The sequence below is a fragment of the Zingiber officinale genome, chromosome 8A (genome assembly GCF_018446385.1).
Source record: "Zingiber officinale cultivar Zhangliang chromosome 8A, Zo_v1.1, whole genome shotgun sequence".
In the NCBI taxonomy this organism is placed as follows: Eukaryota; Viridiplantae; Streptophyta; class Magnoliopsida; order Zingiberales; family Zingiberaceae; genus Zingiber; species Zingiber officinale.
This window is the reverse complement of record NC_056000.1, coordinates 60,562,348-60,581,017: the sequence shown is the minus strand read 5'-3', so window position 1 is coordinate 60,581,017 and position 18,670 is coordinate 60,562,348. Positions and strand designations below refer to the sequence as shown.

Sequence of the window (18,670 nt, the reverse complement as noted above, 5' to 3'; positions counted from 1 at the left end):
TGCATTGTGTGTATTTTTGGACTTAATTACAAATTATATTATTTTTGGTACTATTTGATGCTAATATTTGATTCTTATTTTGTAGGCATCAAAGGATCATGGATTTGGATTTATTTGGACCGAAATTGGGCTCGAATCGGAGTTTAAACGACAAGATCAAGCTTTGGGTCGATTTGGGCCATTCATCAAGAATAGGAGAGATCTGGACCATCCATTGAAGATCTGGCCGATCCAACCTAATGGGGAGCAGATATGAGCCATTGATGAAGATCCAGAAGTTTTGATCCAGATCTGAGTTCATCTAGCCATTGATCCAGGCCTAAACAATCTGGGCCGTTCAATGAAGACTGGGAAGATCTGGGCCATCCAGTGATGATCTGATCGATCCGACCTACGGGAGGGTAGATCCAGACCCTAGATCAACATCAGTATCTTCAGATAGGATTTTGGGCAAACTTTCACCGTTGATTTAGCTCCAAATTGATCCCAGCCGTCCGTTCAGATCTGGAACAGATTCAAAACAGAAGCTACAGTGTTCTTTCTGCTTCGTCGATCCCCTTCGCGCAGCTCAGTCCCGGCGCGCGTCTTCCAGCGGATTTCGGCCCCGATTCTTTCTCCAATCGATCTTCTCAAGCTTCTACCTCGGTGATAATCTCTACGGCAGCTCATCCCGATCATCTGGAGCCTCCGGTGGGTGTTTCTTCCGGCGAATTTTGCATTTCTGTTCTTCTCTGTTCCAACACCGATTTGGAGGTGGTCTTCCAATCGGCGACTCCGATTCCCATCAGAGACGCTTGGAGGTGGTCCGCCGGCGTTCCTGAGCTTCATCCGATGCCCATCCGCAATCCACAGTGCTCATTCCGATCCAGAGTTTCAGATTTGCAAATTTCCAGCATTTTCGGCACTTGAGTGGGTTCCGGGATGTTCTTAGCTCGCCGGGGGTGGTCCGTCGGCACTTGTGAGCATTCCTCGAACTGATTTGCAGCTTAGAATCTCCACTGAGGTCCGAAATTGGGTGGTCTCGATTTTGGCACTCTTGTGTGACGGCTTGAGTGTGAAACTTGTGGAATTGGTTGTGAGTTGGATTGGTTAGAATTTATTTCGTTTTATTAGTGTTTTTACAGCTTAGAACAGATTCCTTTTATGTTTGTTAAGTTATTATCATTGCAATTTAGCATTTCTTTGTTTTGTTGAAGTTTAATTCATGTTTGGTAGTTATAATTTCATTGATACAATTTAGTTTAATTCTTGTTTGATGCTTAGTTAATTGTTTAGTGTTTAAGTTCTAAGTTAGGGTTTAAATTCTGCTTAGATTAGATTTTATTTCTGTCTTGTTATTTCATCCTTAGTTTGATGTGTGTTGATGGATTTATCACAACGTAGTGTGACAATGCGTAATGATTTGTTCATTGGCACATAGTTATGTTTCACTCTTGCTTTAGATTAATTTTTTAATTGCTGTGTTTTTAGCTCTGTTAGATTTAGATTTAAAGCTTTTAAACCCCCAACTCCATTTTTATATCGAAAACCCCAAAAATAGGAATAAAAATACAATCCTAAATTTCATCATACTATTGGTTCCTCGGATCGATCCTGGGCTCGTTACTACAACGTTATTGTGAAATTAAGGGGTTCAGTGAATAAATACAATTATCAATTTGATTAGCGGATGTGACAGATTCGTTCTTATCAAATTTTGGCGCCGTTGCCGGGGAAATTGTAATATGCAATGTTTAGTAATTTTAGGATTGTTGTTTTGATTGCTTTCATGTTTATATATCCATGTGTTTGATTTTATTTGTTCCTGAGTCTTCTGATTTTATTTGCTAGTGTTTCAGTGTAAGAACAGGAAATTCATGTGACCATGGATCCATATTATCCATATTTTGGAGATGGGATGGAGAATTATTTTTATCAGCCTCAGACTCAGTGCTACCTACCTATGGAGCAGCGGAATAGGTATGAGGATGCACAAGAACAAATTGAAGAATCAATGTGGAAATGCAATGAAGTTATGCAACAAATGAGAGAGCATCAAGAGCAGCAATTTGCAAGGATACAGAATATACAGAGTCAGTTAGATCAGATAGCATCATATATTAATCAGTTACAAGCACAAAGAGCCAGTGAAGAGGTGGATTGTGGAGATCTTGTCAGGCCTGACACTACTTCTATTTCTTCACAACAATTTTCTAATATTATTTGTGATGATGATGTAGTTGTTAAAATTTCTGATACTACTGATAGTGTTGCTTTAGATGTTGTTGAAGATGCAGGTATTGTTGCAGAAGATGATATAAGTGTAGGGGAGTGTTTACTGGAAGCATTACCTCAAGAATCACCAAGAATGGAGGATGTAAGTGTAGGGACTTGTGCTATGGAGCCAAGCACCCAAGAATCACTACAGGAAGATGTACATTCATCAGAACTAGAGTCTGAGCTATTAGTTGATGAAGAGGAGGTAACAAACACCACTCCAGGTACCTCTCAAGATGACAAGGTGAGTATTTTGTGTAATTTGTCAGAGAATTTTATTGAGGTACCAATTGTTGATTTTATTAGTTGTGATGCAATTCTTGATATATATTTTACCCACACTAATATTCTCCTATTTTCTTTTTACCCCACATGCGTGTGGGAGGTGTTTATTTTTATTGATGTAGTAGGAGAACATGAGCTTCCGGAGTGGATGCTTACACTGAACCGACTTAGACCTCTAGAAAGAATTTTGAAAGGAAAAATGAGTAATGAGAAGAATTTGGATGGAACTTTGATTACTCCACTTCCGGGGTGACTTCTTCTTTTGCTAGACCTTCTTCAACCACCGGGAATTAAAGGGGAGTTAGTTCCAATTTTGCTTGCTCTTGCATTTTAATTAAAGCTTTGAGTTTAATAAATTCTTTATACATTTCTTTAGTTTCATACTTTACATTTGCATTTTGTTTTCATACTTTGCATTTGGTTTAGTACATAGCATGTCATTTTTAATAAAATTCTCCATGAATTTGCTTAAGTAATATTTCTAAGATGGTAAAAACTTCTTAAATTTGATCATCAATTTTAGGTCACTTGGCATGATTGGATGCTTTTCTTACATGATATTGGTTAAAATGGTAGTGGATTTCAATTTGATCAATTGATCTTGTTAGCATATAAAAATACCTAGAGAGGACCACTTTAAGCCTATACTCTATTTTATTTTTGTGTGGCATGCACTCATAGCAATTGAAACTCTAGAACTTGCTTAGTTTCTTTTCAAGGTCACAATAGCATTTGTGTGCATGGAGATAAAGGATATTTGTCATTCTTGTTTCCTTATACTTTCCAATTCCTTTCCTCACAAATTTCCTTGAAACATTTTCATCTAGCATTCTTATTCTTGATCTTCTTCACTTGTCATTTTTCTTTTGTTGAGAATTTTTGATTGATTGCTTGATGAGTTGGATTGATAAGATGGACAAAGATTAAGTGTGAGGGAGGATTTTCTATTGATGAAATTATGGAGGTTTCTTAATACAAGTTGATAGGGCATTTCGGAATTGTGAAATCAGTTGTTATTTGATTTTCTGAAACTGCCCAGTTTCATGCAGTACAAGGATTAGTAAGATGAACAAAGGAGATATTAGCCCAATTTTGGATTTAATTTTGGAGTTTCTAATTTGAGTTGTTAATTATTGTTTCTCTTCTTCGTAAGACTTACTTTTCCATAGCTTTAAGTGCTGATAATTTCAAAATTCTGCATTGCACAAATTTGGACAGTAATGAAATGGCACAGGAATTGAAGCTAATCTTCTGAATTCAATCTGTTCAGTAAGTTTAAAATTCAGAGAAGTGTCAATGACTTAAGCATGGATTCCTTCAATGTGATTGCATTGCATTCCTTTTAATGCTTGTGAGAGATAAATGTGCAAATTGTGGTCAGTAACAACTTGGAGCTCCTGCTGAACTAGTTCTGAATTTGGTTAGTTGGTTCGAGAGCTAAGTGATGGAATCTGAAAAATCAAAAAACAGAGAAAGGAAGAGATGCTGAAGTGTGCAGAAGTAGGACTTTACAGCAACAATAAGCTTGGAAAATGAGTTTCAGTGCAGTTTGTGCCAAGATATTGATTGAAGTTTAGGATGGTGATTGGATTAATTTGGAGTGCCCATCTTGGAGAGTCATTTGATGTTACAATCTTCCTTGAAGGACTACATTTTGATGACATTTTAAAAAGTGAATGATGAACTTGTGGAAGGTTGTGAACTGTCCCTGAATTTTAGTTGGATATAAAAATTGAAGACATGTCTATCAAATGTTTGATTGTGGAACATTGAAGTACAATAGTAGCTTTCATTTGGAGTTATAAACCTTTGTATCAGATTGAATCTAACCAGGCAACAAATTGTTGCAAGAGCAGTGATGGTAGTATAATAATACAAGAATTGTAGGAGATGGGAAATCTACAATTTAAGAAGTTGAAGCAGATTGCAGAATTCAGAACTGTAAGTGTCAAATTTGAGATGGAATTTAGGTAATCCTTGATCTTTTAAATTCAGCATTCTAAGAGAATCAATAAAGACTTATTTAAGGGGTTGGATTAGTAGAATCTTGGGAAGAGATGACAAGTTCATTCAAGGTTAAAACATGCTGGACAGAAGAGTGCCGGTATTCAAATGCTGGAATTCTGAAATTGCAGTACCAATCTGAACACTTGACAGCAGTGAAGACATAGAAACCAATAAAATACAAGGAAACTGAATTTGAAACTAAGAGTTAGAATTGATTGAAGCTGAATTTTCACCTCATAGAATTGATACATCAAGAATATTATCCACAACTCTCAATAAAAGAAGAGTGGCAAGCAAAAATGATCAAAGATTAAAATGCTAGCTAAGGTGATGATATCACTCAATGAAGGAAGACCATCAAAATTGGAAACACCAAATTTCTTCAAGAGTTGCTGGAAAAGAACAGAAACATGGAAAAGAAAAAGGAAGAGAGAATAAAATATGCAGAATGAAGACAAGAATTGTTGAATTGCAATGCAAGAATTGTTGAATTGTCCGAGACGGACAATATTTTAAGTGTGGGGGAGTGAGTTCTTTGTTAGTTGATTGATTATTTGAGCTTTCAAATGCTGAAATTTAAGTGGAAAAATGGTGAAAAACAGAAACAAATTTTGGCAAATCAAGAGAGTATTAAAGGTGAAGATAGAGTATCAAAATTCTAGGTTTGCCATCAAATTGAATGGGAGGTTAGCTTGGTCTTTTGAATTGATAAAAATAAATGATATTCATCTCTTTTCATATCAAAAGGGTCAACTCATCAAGTATACTCTTCCAATACTCTCATTCTCTCATTTTCTGCATTTAAGCCTTTTCCTTTGCCACTTCATTCACTTAAATTGTTCTTATTGCTCCATTTTAAATTTTTGATGATAAAATCATTTTGATTCATGTATGCTATGTTTTATAGTGGTGGAGAATTAGAAAATAAGCAAGCTTATGGTAGTGAAATGTTGTGAGTTGCATTGAGTGAGCTCCACTTATACACATGTTTGAGTGTGAAAGATAGAATAGGTGAATACCTTGTGAGATTGCAACTTGTTTAATTTTTCAATTGGATTGAAACTACCATATCTACTGATTATTGTTTGGATTGTATTCATGATTGTTAGTGATCTTTAGATGGTCTTAGTTAAATTCCTTTTACTATCTTTTATGTATTGCTAGGGAATTTTCATGGAGATGATTTTTAGTTTTCTTTACTTGCACGGGACGTTCAAGACTAAGTGTGGGGGATTTGATAACCATGATTTTACTGCATTATTTTGATTCATATATGCATGGTTTAATGTTGATTTCATAGTTTAAATCATGGTTACATCATATTTTGTGCATTGTGTGTATTTTTGGACTTAATTGCAAATTATATTATTTTTGGTACTATTTGATGCTAATATTTGATTCTTATTTTGTAGGCATCAAAGGATCTTGGATTTGGATTTATTTGGACCGAAATTGGGCTCGAATCGGAGTTTAAACGACAAGATCAAGCTTTGGGTCGATTTGGGCCATTCATCAAGAATAGGAGAGATCTGGACCATCCGTTAAAGATCTGGCCGATCCAACCTAATGGGGAGCAGATATGAGCCATTGATGAAGATCCAGAAGTTTTGATCCAGATCTGAGTTCATCTAGCCATTGATCCAGGCCGAAACAATCTGGGCCGTTCAATGAAGACTGGGCAGATCTGGGCCATCCAGTGATGATCTGATCGATCCGACCTACGGGAGGGTAGATCCAGACCCTAGATCAACATCAGTACCTTCAGATAGGATTTTGGGCAAACTTTCACCGTTGATTTAGCTCCAAATTGATCCCAGCCGTCCGTTCAGATCTGGAACAGATTCAAAACAGAAGCTACAGTGTTCTTTCTGCTTCGTCGATCCCCTTCGCGCAGCTCAGTCCCGGCGCGCGTCTTCCAGCGGATTTCGGCCCCGATTCTTTCTCCAATCGATCTTCTCAAGCTTCTACCTCGGTGATAATCTCTACAGCAGCTCATCCCGATCATCTGGAGCCTCCGGTGGGTGTTTCTTCCGGCGAATTTTGCATTTCTGTTCTTCTCTGTTCCAACACCGATTTGGAGGTGGTCTTCCAATCGGCGACTCCGATTCCCATCAGAGACGCTTGGAGGTGGTCCGCCGGCGTTCTTGAGCTTCATCCGATGCCCATCCGCAATCCACAGTGCTCATTCCGATCCAGAGTTTCAGATTTGCAAATTTCCAGCATTTTCGGCACTTGAGTGGGTTCCGGGATGTTCTTAGCTCGCCGGGGGTGGTCCGTCGGCACTTGTGAGCATTCCTCGAACTGATTTGCAGCTTAGAATCTCCACTGAGGTCCGAAATTGGGTGGTCTCGATTTTGGCACTCTTGTGTGACGACTTGAGTGTGAAACTTGTGGAATTGGTTGTGAGTTGGATTGGTTAGAATTTATTTCGTTTTATTAGTGTTTTTACAGCTTAGAACATATTCCTTTTATGTTTGTTAAGTTCTTATCATTGCAATTTAGCATTTCTTTGTTTTGTTGAAGTTTAATTCATGTTTGGTAGTTATAATTTCATTGATACAATTTAGTTTAATTCTTGTTTGATGCTTAGTTAATTGTTTAGTGTTTAAGTTCTAAGTTAGGGTTTAAATTCTGCTTAGATTAGATTTTATTTCTGTCTTGTTATTTCATCCTTAGTTTGATGTGTGTTGATGGATTTATCACAACATAGTGTGACAATGCGTAATGATTTGTTCATTGACACATAGTTATGTTTCACTCTTGCTTTAGATTAATTTTTTAATTGCTGTGTTTTTCCTCTGTTAGATTTAGATTTAAAGCTTTTAAACCCCCAACTCCATTTTTATATCGAAAACCCCAAAAATAGGAATAAAAATACAATCCTAAATTTCATCATACTATTGGTTCCTCGGATCGATCCTGGGCTCGTTACTACAACGTTATTGTGAAATTAAGGCGTTCAGTGAATAAATACAATTATCAATTTGATTAGCGGATGTGACAGATTCGCCTCATCAGTGTTCCGCTGAGTATTATTTCGGATAGAGATCCACGGTTCACGTCTCGTTTCTGGCAGAGTCTGCAGCAGGCCTTGGGCACACAACTCCGTTTTAGTATAACTTTCCATCCACAGACAGATGGACAGTCAGAGCGGACCATTCAGACTTTAGAGGATCTGTTGAGGTCATGTGTTATGGATTTCGGAGGCAGTTGGGAGGACCATCTGCCGTTGGTAGAGTTTGCCTACAACAACAGCTTTCATTCGGCTATCCAGATGGCACCATTTGAGGAGTTGTATGGTAGGCCTTGTCGGACACCCGTCCTCTGGGATGAGGTTGGTGAGGCCTAGATGTTGGGACCTCATAGAGCTCAGCAGGATGCAGAGTTGGTCCTTACTATCAGACGGAGGATGTCAGAGGCGTAGGACCGCCAGAAGAGTTATGCTGATCGGAGACGCAGACCACTAGAGTTCTCTGTTGGCGACCATGTATTTCTGCGAGTTTCACCCACGAAAGGGGTGAAGAGATTTGGCCTCAGAGGTAAGCTAGCTTCGCGGTACATAGGCCCTTTCGAGATCTTGGAGAGGATCGGAGCGGTAGCTTACCGACTGACACTACCACCGTCCCTGTCAGGCGTTCACGATGTATTCCACGTATCGATGCTGAGGAGATACGTACATGACCCGACACATGTGCTGACAGATGTCTCAGTTCCAGTTCAGCCTGACGTCACTTATGAGGAGATTCCGATACGGATTCTGGATCGGAAAGAGCGTCAGTTGAGGAACAAGACAATGCAATTGGTTAAAGTCGGATGGCAGCATCATTCAGACGAGGAGGCTACTTGGGAGCTCGAGGATACGATCCGAGCTCGATATCCTCATCTTTTCACTTGAGGTATGTGATTTAATTTACCGTTCAGCATTTATACTCTATATCTGTTGTTAGTACTTGCTGATGGTAGATAACGAAATTTGGGGACCAAATTTTTATTAGTGGGGGAGAATGTAAAATACCAAAAATAGGCGAAAATTAATAAGGGAATTTTTCAGAATTTTTGGAAATTTTTTGGGAATTTTTCGGAGCTCGTACGAATGAGTTAACGGGGATAAAAACGGGGCCGGGAAAAAGCCTATTTAGGCGACCCATTTAAGCGAGGAAAAGTTGGATTTATGTTTTTTTCTTTTTCTATTTTCTTTTCCTTATTTTTCTTTTTCCCCGCTGTTTCCTTCCCTCGACGCCGTGTTGGTTGCTACTCGGAAAACCTAGAGGTTCCACTGTACAAAAATTTTGTACAAAGGTCTGAACCTTTTCCTAGCTACCATGTGTTCTTTTAAATTAAATTTTGGATCGCCTGCGGAACTTAACACGTTTGATCCAAAACTTAATCTATTTGTTCTTTTAGGTTTTGACTTGGATCTCCTGCGGAACTTAACACGTTCGACCCAAATCACCTTAAGTTATTAATTCCATTAAATATTAATTTCCATAATTGGTTCCCAGTACTGACGTGGCGAGGCACATGACCTTCTTGAATATGGGAGCAACCACCACCGATTAGACAAAACCTTTTATAGAAATCTAATATTTAATTTCCTAAAATAACTTTAGGTTAACCGAAAAGAACAATCAAATCACAAGGAAAATAAAACAAAAGAACACAACATCGAAAAACATATTCGAAATACTAGAATTGTAAACCTCTTGTATTTGGTATTATTTCCATAAATAACTAGTATGATGCGGAAAAGGAAAAACTACTAGTTATACCTTCTAGAAAGACCTCTTGATCTTCTACCGTATTCCTCTTCTAACCTCGGACATTGTGTGGGCAACGATCTTCCGAGATGAGAAACCACCAACCACCTTCTTCTCCTCCTAGCTAGGTTCGGCCACAAAGAAAGAAGCTTCACCAAGGAAGAAAATCAAAACACTAACCAAGCTCCAAGAGATGCTAGCTTCCTCTCCTTCTTCTTCTTCTTCTCCAAGTAGTATCTGACCACCACAAGAGCTCCAAGGGAAGAGAGAGGTTCGGCCACCACAAGAGGAAGAGAGGGAAAGGATGGCCGGCCACACCAAGGAACAAAAGAGGGAGAGAAATAATAGAAGGTTGTTATCTCATGAAGGCACCCTCACCCCTTCTTTTATATTCCTTGGCCTAGGCAAATTAGGAAATTTAATTACAATAAAATTTCCTTAATTTCCTTGACATGATTTAATTGAGAAAAATAAAATAAAATTTCTCCAATTAAATTCAAGTGGCCGGCCACATCATGAAAAACAAATTGGACAAGTTTCAATCAACAATTAAAACTTCCTAATTTGTTTCCGGAAATTTTAAAATTAAAATTTCTCTTCAAAAATCTCTTCATGGTTGATAAAAAGAAATTTCCATAATTTTAATTTTACAACATGTGAATAATTTTTAAAGAGAAAATAAAATATCTCACCAATCTACAAATAAGGAAAGAGATCTAATCTCTTTCTTTAATCTTTTGTAGATCTTTTACAAGAGAGATAATTTAATTTTAATTCTCTTTAATAAATTATTTCTTCCACATAATAAAAATTAAAATTAAAATTCTTTTTTAATTTAATTTGGCCGGCTCCCACTAGCTTGGGTTCAAGCTAGGGCCGACCACCCAATTTTATACCTAGGCCGGCCCTAGCTTGGTTCCCAAGCTAGCTTGGCCGACCCCCTATTGGTGGGTATAGAAGGTGGGTGTAGGTGGGTATAGTACTCTATAAATAAAAGGCTACGATAGGGACCGAGAGGAGGAATTGGTTTTGGTCTCCCGATAAAATTAAGCATCCCGTGTTCGCCCCGAACACACAACTTAATTTTATCAATAATAATTCATTCCACTAGAGAACTATTATTGAACTACCGCACCAATCCCAAATTACATTTTTGGGCTCATTCTTATTATGAGTGTGTTAGTCTCCCTGTGTTTAAGATATCGAATGTCCACTAATTAAGTGTGTTACTGACAACTCATTTAATTAATATCTTAGTCCAAGAGTAGTACCACTCAACCTTATTATCATATCGGACTATGTCCACCTGCAGGGTTTAACATGACAATCCTTATGAGCTCCTCTTGAGGACATTATCAACCTAGTATCTCTAGGACACAGTTTCCTTCTATAATCAACAACACACACTATAAGTGATACCATTTCCCAACTTATCGGGCTTATTGATTTATCGAACTAAATCTCACCCATTGATAAATTAAAGAAATAAATATCAAATATATGTGCTTGTTATTATATTAGGATTAAGAGCACACACTTCCATAATAACCGAGGTCTTTGTTTCTTTATAAAGTCAGTATAAAAGAAACGACCTCAAATGGTCCTACTCAATACACTCTGAGTATACTAGTGTAATTATATAGTCAAGATAAACTAATACCTAATTACACTACGACCTTCCAATGGTTTGTTCCTTTCCATCATGGTCGTGAGCTACTGTTTATAATTTATAAGGTACTGATAACATGATCTTCTGTGTGTGACACCACACACCATGTCATCTACAATATAAATTAATTGAACAACTACATTTATCATAAATGTAGACATTTGACCAATGTGATTCTTATTTCTAGATAAATGTTTATACCAAAAGCTAGGCTTTTAGTATACACTCCAACACGCCGAACCCGTGCCTGACTTCTCCTCTTCCCCACGCGCGCCCGAAGCCCTCTCCCCTTGACCTAACCGGCGCCGCGGTAGTTCACTTCTCCTCACAATTTGAGCCGTGGTCGAGGGTTGCATCTCCTTCTTCTTCCTTTTCCTTCTCCACGCCGTCCCTGTGCCCTTCTTCCCTTCCGCGACACCGAAGCCACCACCGTCGTCTCCTCCTTTCCTGCGCGCCGACGCAGATCGCCGGCCACTGCGAGCCCTAGCCTCTCTGCAGTCCCCGAGTCGAGCACCTTTCCCTTGCGGCGACTCTGCCCCGACACTAGTCTGTGCCCTTCTTCCTCTCTGCCACATCTCGGCACAGCGCCGCCGACCGCACCATTACATCTTCACTGTTACCGGCCACTAGGTTCTGCCGAGCCTCCCATTTTGACCTAGTGCCACTGCTAGCTTCTGTGCTGCTTGCTGCCACCGTGGAGGTAACGATTTAGGATTTGGGCACTTAGTTTGGAAAGGAAAAATTTGTTGATTAGGGTTTCCTTGTACAACAGCTGTTACCTTGAATTGCAGTAGCTGACAACCCTGTTCTGGCTGCAACCCTTAGCTGTGAATTCAGGTAAGGTACTAGGTTTTGGGTCTTAGTTGTAGATCATAGTGTACTTTGATTATTTTAGATCGTGATTCATGCTGTAAAGAATTTGGTTTTACATGGTTAGGTACTAGTTCATGTATTAATCTGATACAATTTGATTTTAGATAATTGGGGATACCTAATCCATTGTAATTGTGAAATGGGTTAGGTTAAATCTAGTTGGATATGGATTAATGGTTGGTTAGCTAATTAAATATACAAGGGAATTAGCTAAATCCGTATATGTTTGATATTACAGGACTTTGACGCGATACGAGTATCTCGATGTCGGATTTGGACATTCCTATTGGAGGCGGGTACTTCTGACTTTATGTCGTTTGATATGCATAGTAGTGAATTTAACAAATTGCAATAATTATGTTTCTTATCTGTTTCGGTTAGTCAATACCCGATACTTGTTACATGCTTGGTTGATACTTGTTTTGCATATCATGTTATTTCTTACCTGCTTATACATACTTATAGGGGGTAGTGATATACTATGTTTCACCGTGTTCAGGACCTAGGTTTTATACCTTGTTTTATCTGTGTACCTTTGATTTGATTCATTGACCTAAGGTGCACCTTCTATATATATATATGGTTTAGCTCAGGATATTTACATGGTTAGTGCCATGCACCATTCGCATGATTTCATGTTGTGCGATAGTCCGCTCCATTATTATTGAGCACATCGCCAGTTACATGGATCTGCCACCACTCATGGATTAGTGGTCGATTCAGGCAGAGTGTGTTGCAGCAGGGGCTTTGTTTGGCTTCGTTAGTCCGCTCATGGGTAGTGTGACGCAGCGTGGTAGCCGACAGAGATTCCTCCTCGTCATCGTGTACCGGGAGATGAGAGCATTGCGCTTCTCCATTTATGATTTGGGGTTGGAGGATAGGTGTACTCCAACAGCATCCCGTCCACTCGGTCACTCAATATGAGCAGTGACGACAGAGTGCACGGTTGTTACAGCCCTACCCACTCTATCTCACTATTGTGTGTGAGATGATTGACTGGTGTCAGGGGTGACCAGGACGCATCATTGGCATCATACGCATTGATGCATTTATTTCTTGTGATTGTGTTTGTTGCATTTATTTGCTGCATATTGGTTGGATGCCATTCTTGACATGCATACAGGATTTCTATACCTCTCAGACTGTTTATCCTTGTACCAGGTCCTGGTTAGTACAGTTTTCTCCTGTTTACTACAGTTGCATTTTATCCTTCTTATATCAGGAGACTGTACGCATGATTAGTGCTAGATGTTATTTCTCTACTATGTATATCAGTTGTTACCCGTTGAGGAGTTGACTCACCCCGTGGATATTTACTATTTTCAGGTTGATGCTGTCAGGAGAGAGTTCCAGTTGCTAGTCCCCTGCAGCCACGAGGATGTTTATTTATATTTTTGGTTTTATGTACTAGACTATGTTTGGACTGGTTTTGTTTTGATACTTGGAGCTTGTATGGATTGTACTTGTCGATGAGTTTTTTTAATCGGATTTGTTTTTACTATATGCCTGCTAGAAGGCAGAAGATGTAAGTTGATTTGATCGTCGGGTTTGTGTTTTATGAGTGTAGTGGAGTAGGATATCGGTTTTGAGCTTTATGGGTGTAGTTGAGTAGGGTGGATTTTGAGTCTTATTATCATTGCTTATTAAACTGCGTGGATGTCTATATGTTGTGGTTTGTTTATTATTGTTATTTATTTCAGCCGCATGTGGCTGAGGTATATGGTGATGTAGTAAAATTTTAGATTGTTCGCCGTACAGGGGAGATGCTGCCGAAATTTCTTCGGACAGAGACTCCTCCGGGGCGTGACAATTTAGTGGTATCAGAGCCAGGTTTCGATCCAGGGACCTGTGGGTTATGGGCCCACCAGAAGAAAAAAAATAAATCCAACTTTTCCTCGCTTAAATGGGTCACCTAAACATGCTAGAGCTCACAAACCATGGGCTGGGATAGTACGAAGGAAACATGCACTACCTACTCACTCATTCATGCTATGGCTACTAGGGCACCATAGGTTACCTACTAGGGATCAATTGGAGAACCTAGCAGATGAGAAGAAAGTCTACTCCTTTTATCAGATGGAGCTAGAGACTCAAGAGCGTATGTTCTTTAGGTGCCCGCCAATCCTCCAATTATAGGAATGTATACGAGCATGATTGTATAGGACTCTAGATATAGGCACGTATAGGAGGATGTTCCGTGTCTTTATCAGGCAAAACACAGGTGAGACACCTAGCCATGGCTGCTATGGTCTACCATGTATGGAAGGCTCACAGCTACAATATTTTTGAGGCTAGGACGCTGGATGTGGAGTTGGTATATCGGCAAGTGCAAGTTCATATATACAGGGCTTGGGAGTCCTCTGGAGAGGTTTTTTGCTAGAGCATTATTAACTTGAGCAGCTTGCTTTTTGCTGGAGTATGCTGTTGGTGACCTTGATGGAGATGGATGGATCAGCTGGTGATGAAGGAGAGATGAGAGTATGCTTGTGTATTGAGTGAGACTCCACTTGTGTGAGGAGAGAGTAGGGCTCAGGGTTGTAGAGGAGGACTCTTGCTGGTGAGGTCCTATGGAGGGAGCCATGTATTTGGGTTGGGGATAGATTGTAGATAACCACAGTGAATAGATCCACCATTGATGATCTATCTAGTTCGTAGCAAATGATTACGGTAAAGACAAGTCAAAATCGTTATGGATGAGGCTTTGCCAAAAAAACTATGATGGTAAATAAATCCAGTGCAATGATCTATCTAATCCATAGCAAATAACTATGATAAAAATAATTCAAATCTATTATGACTGAGATTTTATCAAAAAATATATGAGGGTTAATAGATCTATCAAAATGATCTATCTAGTCCATAAAAAAATAACTACAGTAAAGACAAGTCCAATCTGTGTATAGTTAGTCACTTGCTTAAAGTAAACATTGGATTGTTTGAATACTACGATTGGTGAGCACAGTTTGTGATATCAGCTTAGAGCTTAATGGTGAAGCACTGCCATTGGATGAATGTATTAGGGTTCACTATCTAGCTTTAGAGGGTCACAATTTGTACCTCAGGCTTTGATGCGTTGCTTTGGTGGACGACGTTGCTGCATGTCAGCTTAGATACCGATGATGTGTTGGATAGTTGATACTGCATGGCCATATATTGGGTTCTTGATGAGGTTACTGCTTTTGGCTGGAGCTTAGATGCACAGATTGGCTATCAACAGGGTTAGAGGGCAGGGGCGGAACTAGAAAAAAAATTTCAGGGGGGCTGAATTGTACAGATATTTTTTTACGACTAAATAAAAATATTTAATAATTAAAGTTTTACATCAACTCTTGCATAATATACGATACTACAGTCTACAGAAACTATACACATAAAGTCTGAAATTTAACGAACAAAGGAGTTAAGCTCTAGACTCTAGTCTATTCATTTCCACTGTGTTGATCCCTCCAAGGCTCCAACTCTTGCATAATATAGGTTGCTGCAGAAACTGCAGCCAAATAAACATGAACACCACTCATATAAATCATAATATGCATGGAATTCTTATGAGATATAGTGTAGAACAGAGCAAAAAAAAGAGGTTCAGAATTTTGAGGAATCAATGATGAACAAAGAACACTTTAATAGCAAATGTTTCTGTCAATACAGAAGCAATAAGAAATAGGTCTACATCTCATTTTGCAACCCACTTGATGACTAACAACAGGAAACACTCTCCATGCAAAAGCTATTAGCCATTTAGCCTATTAAGTTAATCACAACCAAATAACCAATTGATCTTATTGAACACTTAGGATTCTCATTTAAATCATATAACTGCTGCAATACTAATACTTGCAATATCTGATTGAAATGATATTGTTAGAGTTTACCAAGAGTCCAAGAGACTAGAACTCGAGAGCCTTTCCCTTGTCCCACTTAATACTAGACCGATTCTCCATAACCTGATAAATTAACATTGAGAACATTTAATCTAACTTGCAAGAGAAAAAAACTAGAAGTTTAGGAAAGATTAGTCTACCTTTCTTCCATAGGTGAGCTTCATTTCCGGGTTGGCACAGAAGTCTGCGACGACTGACAAGTCGGTACAAGAGGAGGCAATTGGATTCTACGAGACTGCATTTGTTGAAAATGTTATAATATTTGCTCATTTTCAATTGTAGAAAAAATATCCTTTTCAATGTATACAACTAGACTGTCATTCATCCATTCATCTCCCATTCTATTGCGTAAATCAGTCTTCACAGTCTTCATTGCAGAAAACACTCGTTCAACCGAAGCAGTTGCAACTGGTAAAACTAATGCCAACTCTATCATACGATAAACCAATGGGAACACCAAATGTTTTTCAGTCTCAACCAATTTCTGAGCAAGAATTCCCAAGTCATCAATTGAAGAAAAGTAAAGATCATCCCGCAGATTATAAAAGTAACTCATAAGTTGTTGTTCCAAAAATAAATAATCAGTACCACAGAAGTCCTCGGGATAAAAATCAGCAAGATGGATGAGTTTGTGAACATCAAATTGAGAAAGAATTTCTTGGATGAAGACATGATATGCAACCAAGCAATTCTGTACTAACTTCTGAAAAACGATTATTCATCTCTTGTATAATTAAATCAACAACCTATCATTCAAATTTGCAACCATGATAACATTAATAATCAATGAAATATCTTTAACAAAAAAAAAATAGATTTTTAGAAATAATACCTGACAAAAAAATCTCCACACGATAATGATGAAAATTGGTGATGAGCTGCCCTCTACGCCTACCATGACCACGAGTTAGCATGTTGTCCTCCATATCAAGTATTGGAATCATATTCAATTCACAAAATGTGTTAACTTGTTCCAAAATTATCTGCCATCCATCTTCCCTGAAGTCTTGTAGTCGACATTTCACACTTCTAACCAAGGACATGGTTTGAACAATATTTTGATCCCCTTGTTGTAAGGAAAGTGATAACTCATTTGTAATTCCCAATATATACTTCATCAAATGTAACACAAAAACAAATTGATAACTCTCCATCTTCTCAATTAAACCTGCGGCAACACCTTTATTTGCAGAATAAGAGGCGTCATCATATACATTTCCTAACACTTCTATCACTGAGGACCACATAGAGCATAAACGAAGTAATGTTAAGTAGTGTGAGCCCCAACGAGTATCTCCAGGTCTTGCTAAACTAGTTTCTTGATTTTTTCCTTTTCCACTAGTAATTTCTCCACTTTCCAATTCAGCAATTATTTTATCATGTTGAATCTTTCTAAGTTGATCTCTCCTCTTACAAGATGCTCCAGATATATTCACAATCATAGTGATATACCCAAAAAATTCACTCACAGTAAAATTATCATGGGCAACAGCAACAAGAACTAATTGGAGCTGGTGAGAGAAACAGTGAACATACATTGCAAATGGATTTTCTTGTAGTATCAGAGATTTCAATCCATTGAACTCACCACGCATATTTGAAGCTCCATCATATCCTTGGCCTCTCAATCTAGATAATGATAAACCATGTTGCACTAATAAAGCATCAATAGCCATTTTCAAAGAATGAGAACTGGTGTCAGGCACATGCACAACTGCAAGAAATCGTTGAATCACACATCCTTTTTTATTCACATATCTCAAAACAACTCCCATATGCTCCTTCACTGAACTGTCCCTAGCCTCATCAACCATCAAAGAAAAGAATTTATCTCCAATATCATTGATTATAGCAAGTGTAATATCTGAAGCACAAGCACGTGTTAAATCCTTTTGAATTTTTAGGGAAGTCAATTGATTGTTTGCAGGAGCATTTTGTTTTATAACTTTAGAAACCTCTTCATTTCGTTGACTATACCATTCAAGCAACTCAAGAAAATTACCTCTATTTGAAGAACTAGTTGACTCATCGTGTCCACGAAAGGGCAACCCTTGCTTCAATAGAAAGCGTGTCACATCCAACATTGCTGTTAAACGAGTCCGATAATCAATTTCCATATCGCGACTATGTACTGGTAAAATATTCCCCACACTATGCCTTTGATCTTGAAAAGCCTCAAATTGTATTCTAGCTTCATTGTGACAACTATTCACAGTCCCCATATGACGATTGAATCTTTCTAATGCCCTTTTCCAATTGTTGTATCCATCTTTTATAAAGTCATTATCTACATTTTCTTTATTTAAAGGTTTGAAGAGATAACACCAAAAACAAAATGCAGCATCTTTTGATATGCTATACTCTAGCCATGTATATTTTTTATACCAAGTTCCTTGAAAACTTCTTTCTTGATTACCAAAAGTTGTTTTCGGATACACATGACCATTTGGTTGACAAGGCCCTCGGAGCGCATACTCTCTTCGAGCTTGATCTCGAATAGTAATATCAAATTCTTCAATTGGTTTTCGTAATCCCGGATCACTAACAATATCATCCAAATTCAATTCTACACGGGATTAATTTTCTACTTGTTCAATAACATTCGGCTCATTAGAGGAGCTAGAGCCGAAACTACGAGTTCGTTTAAAAAATCTCTCCATATCCTACACAAATAAATAACTAAAAATAAATTATGTAATGAACAACTACAAATGTAATAGAAAAATATATATTGAACTAAAACTTTAATAAACTACCATAGACCACAGTACCATTGCCAATTTAATAGAAATATAGAATACTCATGGAAAACTAAATAGTCTAAACTATAAATGTAATTCTGCATATTTTACAAAAAAATAAAATAAATAATAATGGAAAACTACCAATCTAATAGAAAACTAAACTATGGTAAATTCACTAAATTGTAATATGGACTGTAC

The 18,670-nt window shown here is 38.1% G+C and overlaps 1 protein-coding gene across 1 annotated transcript; it reads right to left on the bottom strand.

Moving 5' to 3' along the window:
• Positions 1-15,734: 15,734 nt before the first annotated feature.
• Positions 15,735-17,950, bottom strand: LOC122010890 (zinc finger MYM-type protein 1-like). The gene is made up of 5 exons (XM_042567358.1): positions 17,731-17,950; positions 16,561-17,592; positions 16,039-16,157; positions 15,869-15,955; positions 15,735-15,791 (listed from the first exon to the last, which is right to left on the bottom strand). Exons 1-5 carry the CDS (start codon positions 17,948-17,950, stop codon positions 15,735-15,737), a joined length of 1,515 nt encoding a protein of 504 aa, XP_042423292.1.
• Positions 17,951-18,670: the final 720 nt, after the last annotated feature.

What these genes read in the sequence shown, in the direction of transcription:
- LOC122010890 (XM_042567358.1), bottom strand. Translation starts at nt 17,950, where the DNA reads ATGGGGACTGTGAATAGTTGTCACAATGAAGCTAGAATACAATTTGAG. An exon ending in AATGGATGAATGACAGTCTA is followed by an intron (nt 15,956 to 16,038) that starts GTTGTATACATT and finishes GCAGTCTCGTAG; the next exon opens with AATCCAATTGCCTCCTCTTG. An exon ending in AGCTCACCTATGGAAGAAAG is followed by an intron (nt 15,792 to 15,868) that starts GTAGACTAATCT and finishes TTAATTTATCAG; the next exon opens with GTTATGGAGAATCGGTCTAG.